General features: G+C 32.8%; 3 protein-coding genes across 3 annotated transcripts in view; all 3 read right to left on the reverse strand.

Moving 5' to 3' along the window:
- Positions 1-410: 410 nt before the first annotated feature.
- On the reverse strand, positions 411-2,797 carry LOC108773307 (zinc finger protein 37; the record flags this gene model as incomplete). The annotated part of the gene is made up of 3 exons (XM_018539067.1): positions 411-1,156; positions 2,380-2,460; positions 2,509-2,797. Coding segments are annotated over 3 exons (957 nt in total), but the record flags the coding sequence as incomplete, so codon positions are not given.
- A 414-nt stretch (positions 2,798-3,211) lies between these two features.
- Positions 3,212-13,563, reverse strand: part of LOC108773324 (zinc finger and BTB domain-containing protein 17) — a 142,172-nt gene continuing 131,820 nt past the window's right edge. The window contains exons 7-10 of the mRNA XM_018539085.1: positions 8,986-9,387; positions 6,907-7,164; positions 4,207-4,540; positions 3,212-3,390 (exon numbers count right to left, since the gene is read on the reverse strand). Coding sequence (XP_018394587.1) covers positions 3,234-3,390; positions 4,207-4,540; positions 6,907-7,164; positions 8,986-9,387 — 1,151 coding nt within the window. The 3' untranslated portion in view covers positions 3,212-3,233. The remainder of the gene's footprint in view (positions 3,391-4,206; positions 4,541-6,906; positions 7,165-8,985; positions 9,388-13,563) is intronic.
- LOC108773332 (zinc finger X-chromosomal protein-like) lies at positions 11,752-13,315 on the reverse strand. The gene is made up of 2 exons (XM_018539093.1): positions 13,081-13,315; positions 11,752-12,177 (listed from the first exon to the last, which is right to left on the reverse strand). Exons 1-2 carry the CDS (start codon positions 13,313-13,315, stop codon positions 11,855-11,857), a joined length of 558 nt encoding a protein of 185 aa, XP_018394595.1. The 3' UTR covers positions 11,752-11,854.

Consider the following 13,563-nt stretch of genomic DNA (forward strand, 5'->3'; position numbering starts at 1 on the left):
CTCTTCTATTTAAAATTATGTCTGAACTCTTGTTCTAAACAAAAAGATATTCTTAACAATTTGAAAGCAAATCTTATCGATTTTTCTTAAAAACTAACCTGTTCTAAAGATTAACCAAACGCTATAATTCGAAGAGAAAACCCTCCGATTAGTAACGACATAGGACGCTTATTACAATAAATCTTTCTTCATGAGGAACCTTTTCGTATTCTAAAACTGTCCGGAGAAATCACTTTCTTCCCAAACAGTAAAAAAATTCAATTCCTACGATTTTAAAGCTCATTTTGTTCTTTTTTCTCAAGGAACTTTTGCTTTTTTAAGCAATTTTAAAGTAACGCCTTTTTCTCGATCCAGTTCGTACAATACATTTTCTAAACAATAATTGATCTATCATTTTTATTTTTCCCGAGATTTATTCTTTATAAAAAAAACCAACAGCAACTACTAACACGATCATTTTGCCTCTGATTATTTATTTAACAACTGATTGTCTCATGTTCTTCTTCTAATCGGTTTGAGGAGTTTTTGACAAGAATAAATGTAGCATTATTTTCGACGTTCTCGCGATATTACAACTTGCTTTTCATGCGACCGAGCTTAGAAATATTGTTGCTTTTTCTAAAGTTGTTCTGTTGTTGGACGACTTTGAACTCATCAAGAACGGTATTGTTGATAACTTCTTCGGAGTGCTTTGTCTTCAGATGCCTGTTCAGGCTGCTTCGTTGAGTAAATCTTTTCTTACAAACAATGCACCAAAACTGGGGGGTCACACGACATTCAAATTTACGATGACGAGATAGGCTCCCCTTGCATTCGTACCTTTTGTTGCAACGTTTACACTCATATTTGCCGGTAGTGTTGCGATTTTTACCGCAGACAGTTATAAGATGGCGTTTCAGGGTATACCGATGAGACAGAAGCCTTTCGCAATTGGGGCACTTGTATGTTTTGTGAGTTTGCGACATCCAGTTGCAGTTTTGCATTTCAGACACAACAGGTGCGACAGTTCGATATCTCACCTGATCGATCGAAAGATCGACAGGTACAGACGCAGGTGACATCGAAAGACCAGTGTTGAACTGAACTGAACTGTTAGCGGAGATATCAATCGCAGCCATGGATGATATCAGCGGCTTCAGAAAATCCGATTTCACTTCTGAAAAACAAAATGGTGATGTTAAGGAAGATCGTGGTGGAATCGGATTTAGGCAGAAAAAAAGAAAATAAAAGCTTTATTACGCCTTGAAAGGAAATATTTGAAGACGGATAGTGGGATAAATATGGAAGGTTCAAAAGATTCAGAAAATCGCGGATTTCGACGATTAATATCGATGGTGATTAAAGAAGCAGCTGTTAGTTTGTTGCGATAAATAAATTTAAGTATATTGAGTCCCGAGTGGTAAAAAATTGATCAAATCGATAATAAAAGGAAATTAAAAATTCAAAAGAGTGACAAAAGGGAAATACATATGTGTATTAGAATGTGTAAATAAACGGTTTTTAAAAAAGTTCGATCGCATTATCTAAGAATGCTTGAAAGAAATTAAATAATAAAGTTCTTTTAACGAGACTAAAAAAACACGCGACTTCGCAACTTCATTCATGGATAATTACGAATGTCATGAAAAACAGCGGGAGAGAATAGAAGGAATGGTATACGTATATTCCAGTAATAATTGTTGAATACATACGTACATGTAGTAGCGATACGAAGTTCCCGGCATAAGACGGCGCCGAGAAGAAAATTAGGAATAGCGTGTGCGCCATAATAATAATAAAGACTTTAAATGCATAAAAAATACTGCGCAAGTTTCAACAAACTATTTACAAGAGTTACAAAAATTATCGATAATAAACATTATAAAAAATCATTATTACAAAAGAGATTGTGAAGTTTCGTTTAAAAAATTAATCTTCAATGGAAGACAGCGTGCATCCGCATCGAGCGAAGATCATAGAGAAATGTGGAGGCAACAAACGACCACAGCGTCTCATTGAGACTGATTTATTGTTACATTTACTACTATAAATAATATATATTTGTGGATCTAGGCACGAAGTGTTATCATCTAAAACTTTATTAATGCTGTGCAATCCGGTTTGTAAGAATCGGATCGCGTAGATCATGTATAAGGTATACTATTGTAATAATGTTCTTCGTATGATAATCTTCGGATTTGTATTAGGATTGTTGAGTGATCTGATGTGTACACGGGTTTACAAGTTTTACTTAATCTTCTAAGGAGCGCTAGACTAGAATCTTCGGTGATAATCTATCATTGGTTAATGACTGTATGACCTCCCATGACCTTCCGCGAAAATGACAATTTTCACGGTAAGTCACGCGAGATCGTACAGTTATTAAACAAGCGTGTCCACTTGAATTATTCTTCACAGAAATGTCGTCGTAGGACTTCCACTTCCGAGACGATGAGACAACCGCGCGTTCCAAGAATGGATCTTCGATAACAAGACGGCAAAATCTTCACTTGACGATCTTCCGGACACACTGCGTCCTCGGCGGTTGATAAAAGTTGTGGCTCTGCATCAGATGACGGCGCAGACTGACGTTCTGCGTAAAACTGCGTCCGCAAAGGTCACAGGAAAAGTTCCTGCGACCGCCGCACTCGTACTTCAAATGCTTCGAAAGACTGGGTTTGACTTTGTAACCCCGGCCACACTGGGGACACTTGAGGGTGAGATCCTCATCCTTCAGGTAACTCGCGTGTCGCGACTTCCGGGGCGGTCCCGGCTCAATGGTTGTCCAGACTACACCTGGAAGAAGACGAAGATGACAGTCGTGTTAGTCGTGAGTTCACCTTGCTGACCGAGATCGTTAGACGCGAGTCTTAACGATCGAGACCTGATCCGCGTTAACCCGCTAGATCACGTTTCGACTTCTCGAGAAGAGACATGAAAAGGAGTTTGGCGTGGTCAACGAAAATTCGCGGCTCATAAAATCATCCGATCGATCGACAATCGACGGAATAACTCAATTGCATATTTAAAGTGACGACTAGCCGCACAATCTACCTTCAATTATTGACATCCATTGGGAAAGGGAAAGGAGGGACTAAACGAAGAATTATTATAAACTGAAAAGAGATCGCTCACGTATCTCACTAATTTCTTAGGAGCCACACACGATCCATGATGGAGTACAATGGTAAATAGTCTACATAAGATTAGATTCTATCCCGTTGACGATTTTATGGACTCCCCTCAAGTGCCGATCAAGGCTCGTTTTTTGGGTGAAACGTTTGCTGCAGTAGAAGCATGGGAAATAGCGTTTCCCACTGCACTCCCAATTCGTATGTCTGCGCAGATTGCAGCGCATTGTGTAGCAGCGTCCACATTTTCGACAGACGAAGGGGCGGGACTTCGAGAAACCTGCTAAACGAAAGAAAATGTTACTCTGAGAATGCGTCTATACGCATGTGGTACATTGATGAGCGATCGAATTTTGGCAAAATGAAGTTCTAGATTGACGCGAACGCGGGAGATCAATGACAACATTGTGTGTTCTCATAAAAACATCTTAAGACATCGACAAAGACAAACTTAAACACGATATCAATTGATTTCTCGTCATAGCCTTTTTTTACGCCGTCTGATAACATCAGCATGCAAAAAGCGAGAATATTTTATCATGACAAATCGCTTGAAATGATTTTATACACTTTCATTCTTACTACGTAAACAAGCCACGAAATACCGGTTATTATTAATTTGTACTTCGCGCAAGCATTTTTGTCACAGATAAAATTCTTCTCAAAAATTCATATTCTATAATGTATACAAACAACGAAACGAATTCTAAAAAGGTAATGTAATGTAGTAGAAAAAAAAAACATACTAATATTATATGTTATAAATCCGCTCTTATCAAGCTTAAAGGTATGACAACACATAATTTCAATATAACGTTTATTAGAGCAACTTATATAAAGATTGAAATTATTATTAACTTTTTGGTAACTATGCAAAACTAGAGACTAGTAATGACCGAAAGGCTTATACAAAACGTTCTTCACGTTGTTTTTCACGCGCAAACTTCATGGAGTTTGAAATCCAGTCTATCTTCATTCGACGATTCTCGAATCTTTGGCACAAGTTCTTCCAATTCTCGAATTTACAATATTCGACGTCGTCTTCCAACGAAACTGTCTTACTCGTCGTTTTTATTGATAGATGATTTGATTGTACATCTTCCTCGGATTGTTGTATCTCTTCTTTATGGGCATCACAACGTTGTGATGATGCGTCAGATGTCTACGCAGACTGACATTCTGCGTGTACTTGTTCGGACACAAATGGCAGGAAAATCTTCGTTGACCGCCGCACTCAAAACGCACGTGTCTTGCTAAGTTGTGCTTTAACGAGTATTTCTTCCCGCAAGCGGAACACTGGAGAGCCTGATCTTCATCGTTGCCAAGATTCCTCACATTCGTTCTAACTCTGGCGATCTTCGTCGGTGCAACATGAGCTTTTTGGCCATAGACTGCGGGATTTTCAGAGGGATGGAAGCTCTCGTAAAAACCTGAAAAAATAACGTTCATATGCTAATTAGTACATAGAATCGTAAAACGAAAATCGCACACTAATCTTCTCCTTGTTTTACGTGACTTGGAGCCCAGTGGTTGACCGTCGAACAATCTGGTAAATCGTATTAGCCTCAAATACAGTTACTTTGTCTTGAAGAAATATATCTCGCGCGATTTACCATTAACATATACACTAATACAATTGTTACATTTTATTCTAAGGATGTGGATCATAATTTCTAACTTTGGATTATATTTGGAAAAACATAACATAATAAATAGCAAAATAAATTTTTTGAAATAATTTAATTTAATTTTTCCATAAAAAAAAAGTCATAATTTATGTATTCAAATGCAAAACAAATGCATGTTTTAATGTAAATTATACTTCTGTTTCTATTTATGAAAAAATTAAGCATAAATTCTTTCAAAAAGGTAATCATACTACTTTTATTTCATCACGTATAATAATACCATATATATCTTTTTAGAATGTATAATTTAAATATAAAATAAGCGATTTAACAAAAATTTGCATGTAAAAAGAAATCTGAGATCCCATACTTAAACTGAAATACACAGAATATTTTGAACTTTTCGCAAAACAATGACTGATAAACTTTTTACAGTTATATGTGTATTATTCTTCAAATCTATATATTCAAACGATTTTTATTTGTCAAAATTGAGATTAGGATTCTTTATTTTAAAATACAAATACAGAATAATAAATTACAAAAATTTCGAAATAAAATACAAAGTACAAATACAGAATGTAATAACCTAGAAAATCAAAAGATTATTAAAAAGAATAATCATGCTGCTGATGCATCAAAATCTGTTACACGAAAATAAAGCTTGCTAATATAGCGCCATTAATCGGCTACATCAATTATATCAATAATTTTGTACAACTATTATGTTACTGTTTCACACCATGCGTCGAGACTCATAAAAAAAATTTAGTTTGTCGTATTTTATTAACTTCTAATTATCATAGCTACAATAATATTTTTTTATTCGAGGATAAAGGAAAGTAAGGGTTCGCAAATTATTTGTATTTTGCAACATGCCCGTTTATTGTTAAATCAAGACGGCTAATTGTTTGACCCAAACATAATTTCCGAAAGTAAAATTTTCTTTCGAAAATGTAATGGGGGTACAAAAATATTGTGAGAATTCAGCATGTGTTGTCGTAATTTGCCGTTTTGGGTATATCTAGAAGGACAAAGCGAACATCTAAAATGTTTCTGCCCGCCACATTCGAATCTCAGATGTTTCACTAGATTGTGTCTCAATTGATACGTTCTGCCGCATTGATGACAGTTGAAGATTAGATTGTTCCTGGAGGTTTCGTCCACGAGGTTTCGTGTCGCAACTGACAGCAACTCTGTAAAAGAGGAATAATCGGTTAGTGTATCAAGCGCGGTAAGTGCAAGTTTCTCAAGTTAACACCAATAATACGTATTTTCCGACTGCGAACCTGTGATGCCAATTTTTTTTTTCTTCAAGCTAGGAAGAGAATAAGGGATAAATCGTATACAATCGTCTATTAAAAATTTATTATAAATAAGATATATATGTTGCATTTCATGAAACAAATTTTTCCAACAATTAATCGAAGTCTTATTATACACTCCATTTTAGTCTTCAAGAATCGCATTAATTATTTATTTAATTTCGGCGATTCGTGTATCATTAAACTGGAATATATTACATATTACAAGTTCAACATTTTGTAATATGTAAACGTCTACTGATTGAGCATTTTATCATTCTTTGGTCTTCAAAATCCGCGTCTTTGCACATACAAATTATAAATCACGATAATAAATATTTACATATAAGTTCAAGCAGTAATACAATAAATTAAAATAAAATAAGATAAAAAAGATACGATAAAATGAAATAAAATATGATTGATTATAAGAAACATTTAGACAATTTATACAAAAACAATCATTTCCAGAAATGTTTCTCAACTTGGAACTATTATACAGGGATATTAACGCGTCACTTTCAACACTATATTACCGTTACTTTTTTTATAATAACGATTTATAATAATGTTAAAAGCAACGTATTACTCTTATTCTTGCTGTTACATATATATGTATATATACATATATACACATACATATGTTTCCTATTTTATAATTACGTATCAAATTGCATATTGTTCAAAATCTTTTTATTTATCGCATATGACTGACCGAGAAATCGAGGATTCACGAAGTGTATTTATTCCATTCGAAGGAACTGTAGATAAATTAGCTATTATTGCGATTTATCTATCAAAAACGTCAGTTCTATTTTTTTGCATGAGTAAATTATTTATTTTTATCTACTCTGTTAAAAATACGCTTAGGTACCGAGAACTTCGGTGGTATGTACATATTGTGCTTTTGTAGAAGGTGACGACGCAGACTAATATTCTGCGTATACTTAGATGGGCACAAGTGGCACAGGAAGTTTCTCTGGCCACCACACTCAAACTTCATGTGAGTCTTCAGGTTGCGCTGCATCTTGTACGTTCGCCCGCATTGCGGACACGTCAGCGGCAACAGTGGTGACGGCGTATTTATTGTGTCTTGCGGCTTCTGAAATCCATACACGAGCCCTGCAAACGAAAAAGAGCAATGTTAGAGTATTTCTTCACGTTTGAAACGCCTTGACACAATTGACGTAACTCAAGTTGATTTGTGCCCATAAAACTGGACAGAATAGGCACCTCGAAGAACGGTGGGACAAAATCAATTGCATGCACGAATTCAGTGTTCGTTTACTTTTCGCACACGCGAACACTTTATTACATTCCTTCAACCGCACAAATATTACACACATCATAACACGTGTTACAGTATATCAAAAGTATAATCAAGGATGTCTGCAACGCACTCATAATTGTCGAAGTAAAAAAATATTTCTCTTTCCTCACGTGTAACAATGAAAAACAGATAATCCATTATATAAACAATTTTATTTCTTTATTGTTATAGTGGATTAAATTTGATTATTTTTATATTTATTTTTATTACTTTATTACTATATAGCTATACATAGATAACTAGCAATCAAAAGAACTGTAGTAATATTGATGAAATCTTTTCTTTGGTTTAAAACACAGTACCACATTAATTTTCAGATACACGATGTCTTCATACTTATCTCACATTTTGTAGTATATATTTTATATACAAATAATATTTTATATACTACCTGATTTAGTCTATTATTAATATTCTATAATATTATACACTTAAGCGATTATCAGATACATTATATCAATTTGGACATAATTATTATAATTATAATTAATTATAATTAATTATAATTATAATTAATTATATTGAAACCAGTAGTTCCATAATTTCTTTCTTTGTACGCTAATAAAATTACAGCAAATTCTATTAAAAATCAAGTTTCTCACAAGTAATTTGAAAGTAACATATACAACATAATTTAATATAAAAAAGGATTACATTAAACAAATTTTTTTGATGATATTAATACATAATATGTTATATAACAATATCATAAAAGTTGATAGAATCATTAACAAAGCATATATAATTTCATCCATTATCTACATGTACAGAATGTTAGTTTAAGATTTTAATCGTAATTTTTAATAGTAATCGCTCAATATTTATTAGATATAGCTAATATAATAATTATGATACTCTGTCTAATCTCTTACAAACTAGGTCTTCACTTTAAAGTTTGGGATAAGGGAAAATAATGTAAAAAAAAGATATTTATATGGAAAAAATAATTTTGCTGAAATATTAAAAAATTTAAACAAAGATCTAAAAATAATTTTGTTGGATTAATATATATATATATATATACCAATTAATGACATAAGAATTTGAAAACAAATTGGAGAGAATAAAGGGCAATAGGAGAGAGAGAACTAACTAATATTAGTTATATTAATTAGTTTGTTCTCTGAAGAGAGCTAAAAAGTTAGTCGAACCATGTAAGAGCGTTATTATTATAACAAAAGAGCATTATTCGAACAAACGATTTTTGTCACTTATTAGTGGTGTTTTTAATTGCGCGACGTCTTCTGCGCCCGACTCTTATTGCCCTTCATTCTCCCTAATTTGTTTTTAAATTATAAGGAAACTTAAATGATTTTATAAGAATTTTTGAAGCATGATACTGCAAACGGTTTTGATTTTCTAATCAGTTTCAGTATTCAATATAATTATTTAATAGTCTAACAAAATCATTTTTAGATTCGTATATAACTAAATTTTTATACATATTTCAGCAAAACCGTTCTTTCCTTGTAAATAACATTAATCATGAAGACGATTAATGTAGTCACCAAAAATCACACAAATTCAATTTATAACGCATCATCAACGCTGAAGTCATGATATCAAATACAAGTCAAAGTAATTGCAGTTTTAATGTTTCGATCGCACGTGACGATCCAGATTGCTTTTCTGAGCGAATCGACCTTTGCAAATAGGACAGACAAATTTTGGCTCTACTCCACATTCGTATTTCTGATGTCGCCACAGTGATGTGAAAAACGCATATACACGGTTACACCTAATGCATACGTGTTTTTTCTTCGACTTCCTCGACTTATCGTATTCGTCCTGAGATTGACGACCCTTGTTGCATTCATACGCTTTATGCCGCAATAGCGAGGCCTTCAATGCAAACGTCCGGCTGCAATCGTTGCATAGATACTTACGAGGACCCTTTCCGCCGATAATTATACCTTGACTTGAAGACATCGAACGGAGACGTCTAGTATACATTGCAATTCGCGATGTCGATGGTAAAGTAGGTATCGTCCAATTAGCCGGACTATACGTCTCACCTGCGAATCAAGAAGAGAAAAGATGAAGTTCAATATCAATAATATTGACTCGAGACTTAAATTCGCATAAGCGACTGGTTCGGTTAATACCTCGAAAAAGCAACTGGTGTGCATGATATAAATTATATAAAATATATAAAATTTCTGAAATATATATGATGTGTGATTACAATTCTTAATGGTATAAACATACATAAGAAATATATATATGCATCATTTTTTTAATACTTTCATTAATTATTGATCGAAAAATAAAAAAGATCAGGGAATAAATTTATTTTACATTTATTTTTATAATAATAATTATATATAATATATATATATATATATATATGTATAAAGAAATTTTATTTGACATAAATGTTATATTTTTTTATCTTTTATCAACATACATAATTTGTTGAGATCGAAAATAACAATATTATACAAGACTTCTATAAAATTATTTAAATTGTAGCTAACAATATAATTAGCTCTTTTATGATGACAGAACTTTGGCATCAATATCAATTTCTTTATAGACTTTCCAAATTCAGACCAAGAATTTCATGATTGAGGCCGAGTGAAAGCAGAATTGTGCAGAATTACAATCGAGTTAATGTACACGGAAAGAATTATTTTTTAAAATTTACCCTGAAAATATGGTAATCGTGGGACAATATAATATTTCAAAAAATTTTTATGTGTAAATCCCTCACATTTATTAATAAAACAATAAAGTATAAAATAAATTTGATTAATTTTACTGAGGTAAAAACTTTTGAAATATATTGTATCGTATTATAACTATATCTTCAAAGTAAATTTTAAGAAATAATTCTTTCCGTGTAGGAATTGTAAATGCACAATGTAATTCAATTATATTGTAATGCGAAATGCAGTCTTTTATTTAGTTAAATTACAATGTAATTCGTAATTTTAATTGAAATAAAGTTACAAAGTATAACGTAATTAAATTAATTAATTATAATAAATTTAATTTATTATAAATTAATTAATTATAATAAACAAATTATAACGTAATTTAATTAGAATTACGAATTAAGAAATGAGAAGTTCGAACAGAAAGCAAATATTATGTGTGATAGATAGGATATTATTCATAAATTTATATCTTAGCAGAAATAATCTGTATTGTATTTTCTTTAAATTCAAAGATAAATATTTCAAAAATGAAGAAGAAACAACATTTAACACATCCCTATTATATCTAACTTACAAATATTAAAGGAAAGAAGTAACGACAATTACCTGATACAACTTATTTAACAAAATTAATATATAAATAAAATGAAATACATTGAATATCCAACAGGAATTGACAACATATGTCAAGGTCAAAGTCATTGGAGGGAGGTCCCCTGATCGAGACATTTACTTTAGTTCTAAATTTGTTATTTTAATGGAATACATTAGTAATTTGAAGGAATTTACTTCTTATTATTTTGCGTATCGATAATAATGCTCTACTATCACTCGTACTCTCAATCACTGGAATTCTTGATTTGGCATCAATCTTATATCCTTTCAAATACAAAAATACGACATATAAATCAATAAAAAGAAATAAAGTTTAACGGTAAATCTTTAGATTAGGGTCCCTCCCATCGACATATAGAATGGACCGCTGATGGTAGTGGTGGGGGTAGAAAGACGAGTAGAGTGAGAGGCAGAAATAATATGATCGTTCTTTCTCTGTTTACTGATAACTACTGATTACTATTGGTCGCTGTTAATCCAACAACCAATGAGGCTTCAGTAAACAGAGACAGAACGATCATATTATTTCTGCCTCTCCACTCTACTCGTCTTTCTACCCCTATCACTACCATCAGCGGTTCATTCTATATGTCGATGGCCCCTCCCCAATGACTTTGACCTTGACATATGTTGTCAAGGTCAAGGTCATTGGAGGATCCCCTAATCTAAAGATTTACCAATTTAACATATTTTTTTAATAATAATTGCTATTATTTTGTAATGTTAATATACGTACATATGTACTTGATTAGTAAAACAATTTTAAATACAACAAATTTAATTTTGTACGTGTAAATAATAAAAATTTCACTTTTACATATTGTGTCGTATTTGCAATTTTTAAGCGTTACATTATCTCGAAGCACATTATTAATAGTTCATGAAATTGAAAGATAAATCCAAGATTTAATTTAACTAATTTTTATATAGCTTTAATCTTCACATATTCTTAGAATTTTTTGTATCATCTATCCTTACGAAAAAAAAAAGATTCAGAGTCAATAGTACTATTAACCAATGATAACTATTGATGGTTTAATAATTACTATTCTTCTCAATCAACAGTCATGATTGAATATCTAAAGTTACTATTGATTCCCCCAATTGAATTTAAGTTACTATTGATTCCCAATCATATTTTTTTGTAAAGGTAACCATGTTCAGCCACGCAGCGATCAAATATATTACACTAATACGATAAAACAAGTTAAAGATTTTGCGTAAAATCAGGATAAACATTGAACGCATTGGTTTCCTGTGTATGAAAATTCATTTCAACATCGGTATGCGCTTCGAAAACCTGTTGATGACCATATTGCGAATTCTGTTCTAGAAGATGCTGATGGCGCGCCAGTATGTGTTTCATCAAGCTGTCCTTGTATCTGGTTCTGTGTGGACAAAAGGCGCACTTGAACTTCGGATCAACCCCACACTCGAAATCGTGGTGCCGCTTCAGATGGTGCTTGTGTTTGTAAGTTTTGCCGCAGGTGATGCAGGTGTGTTTGGATATCGCAACGTATTTCAGATCAACTGAAACAGAAAAAAGTTTACCAACGATTAGCACGCATTGTTTTTCCAATGCGAAATGTGATGCTTCGTGACGATATCAACTTCTTCCGGGAGCGCTCGGATAGTAAAAGTAATGTTCTCCGTTCTCATCGTGACATTCCGTCTCTGCCGTCCACTAAATATTTAGCGTGAACATCAAAAGACAAACACAAATGTTATTTTGTCTTATGAAATCTATACAGTGTGAATTATCCACATATATCTAACAATTAAGATAGGTATCTGACCTCTTTTCTTAAACCCTACTTACCTCTTTATTATTGTTATTCGAACGCTAATTATCATCTTGTATTCTCAAAGACTTAATGATTTAGAGTCTATGCTGCAGGAAGTAATTAACAAACAAAAAGAATAAGGAAAACAATGGGATTTGATTGACAAGGAATTTTAGAGATATTAGTTTTAGAATTAAATGTGTAGACTTTATTAAATTCCGCAAAGATGATCTTTGTTAGACAGATTTCTACGTTAGTATGACAATATAAATATGGAATGTATCACGAGTCAAACAAATCAATAAAAAAAAATATACACAGACCGAAACTTTACGATATATTATATACGTTTTAGGTAATAGTTGAAATTTCTTCAGACTGTCGGCATATATAAGAAATTTTTCAGAAGTCGCACGAGAAAATTCTTGTTTATTCTCGTACTGACCCTTCGTTCTACACAATCCTCGAAATCTTGGTAAGTTTTCGACACTCGAGCAAATAAAAAGTCGACGTTACTTAACAGGCATACGTCAAGAGAGTTTTCATGAATCCTGATGCTTAGAAATGGACATGCGAGGTATAAAGCCATGTTTGGCGTGTTTCATCATGTGTACTTGAAGATATGACTTGTAAGTTGCTTTATACGGACAATAGGAGCACTGATGCGTTGGCTGTTTGCCGCACTCGTTCGTCACGTGCCTCCTCAGGTTTTTCATCTGATGATACCGGCGATCGCAGTTGTCACAGGCGAAGCGACCTTGGCCACGACATCGTCGTCGATCCTTTCCCATAGCTCTTTGAACCACGTAATAGTTCATCTTCATATAACCTGAAAACATGAAGAGCACTTTATTAATACTGGAAGTAGCATTGGTCTTCGTCATCCTCGTAGTTTCATGGAAAGTATTTCTATGTAATACCGATGTGCGTGCGTGTATCTTAAACTAAATATAAACATATCTTAAATCAAATATAAATTCCTTTGTTGACAAAGTCAACTCAAGTCCTGCTTGATATCAGATACAGCAAAAAAATAATTAGAAACAGGATGGGTCGTCGTTTTCTAGTAAACTGGATCGTAAAGTTTTAACGTAATCAAAATACAACAGCGTAAGAAAAATATACAGAGCTA

This window comes from Cyphomyrmex costatus, unplaced genomic scaffold (genome assembly GCF_001594065.2).
Source record: "Cyphomyrmex costatus isolate MS0001 unplaced genomic scaffold, Ccosl1.0 scaffold205, whole genome shotgun sequence".
NCBI lineage: Eukaryota > Metazoa > Arthropoda > Insecta > Hymenoptera > Formicidae > Cyphomyrmex > Cyphomyrmex costatus.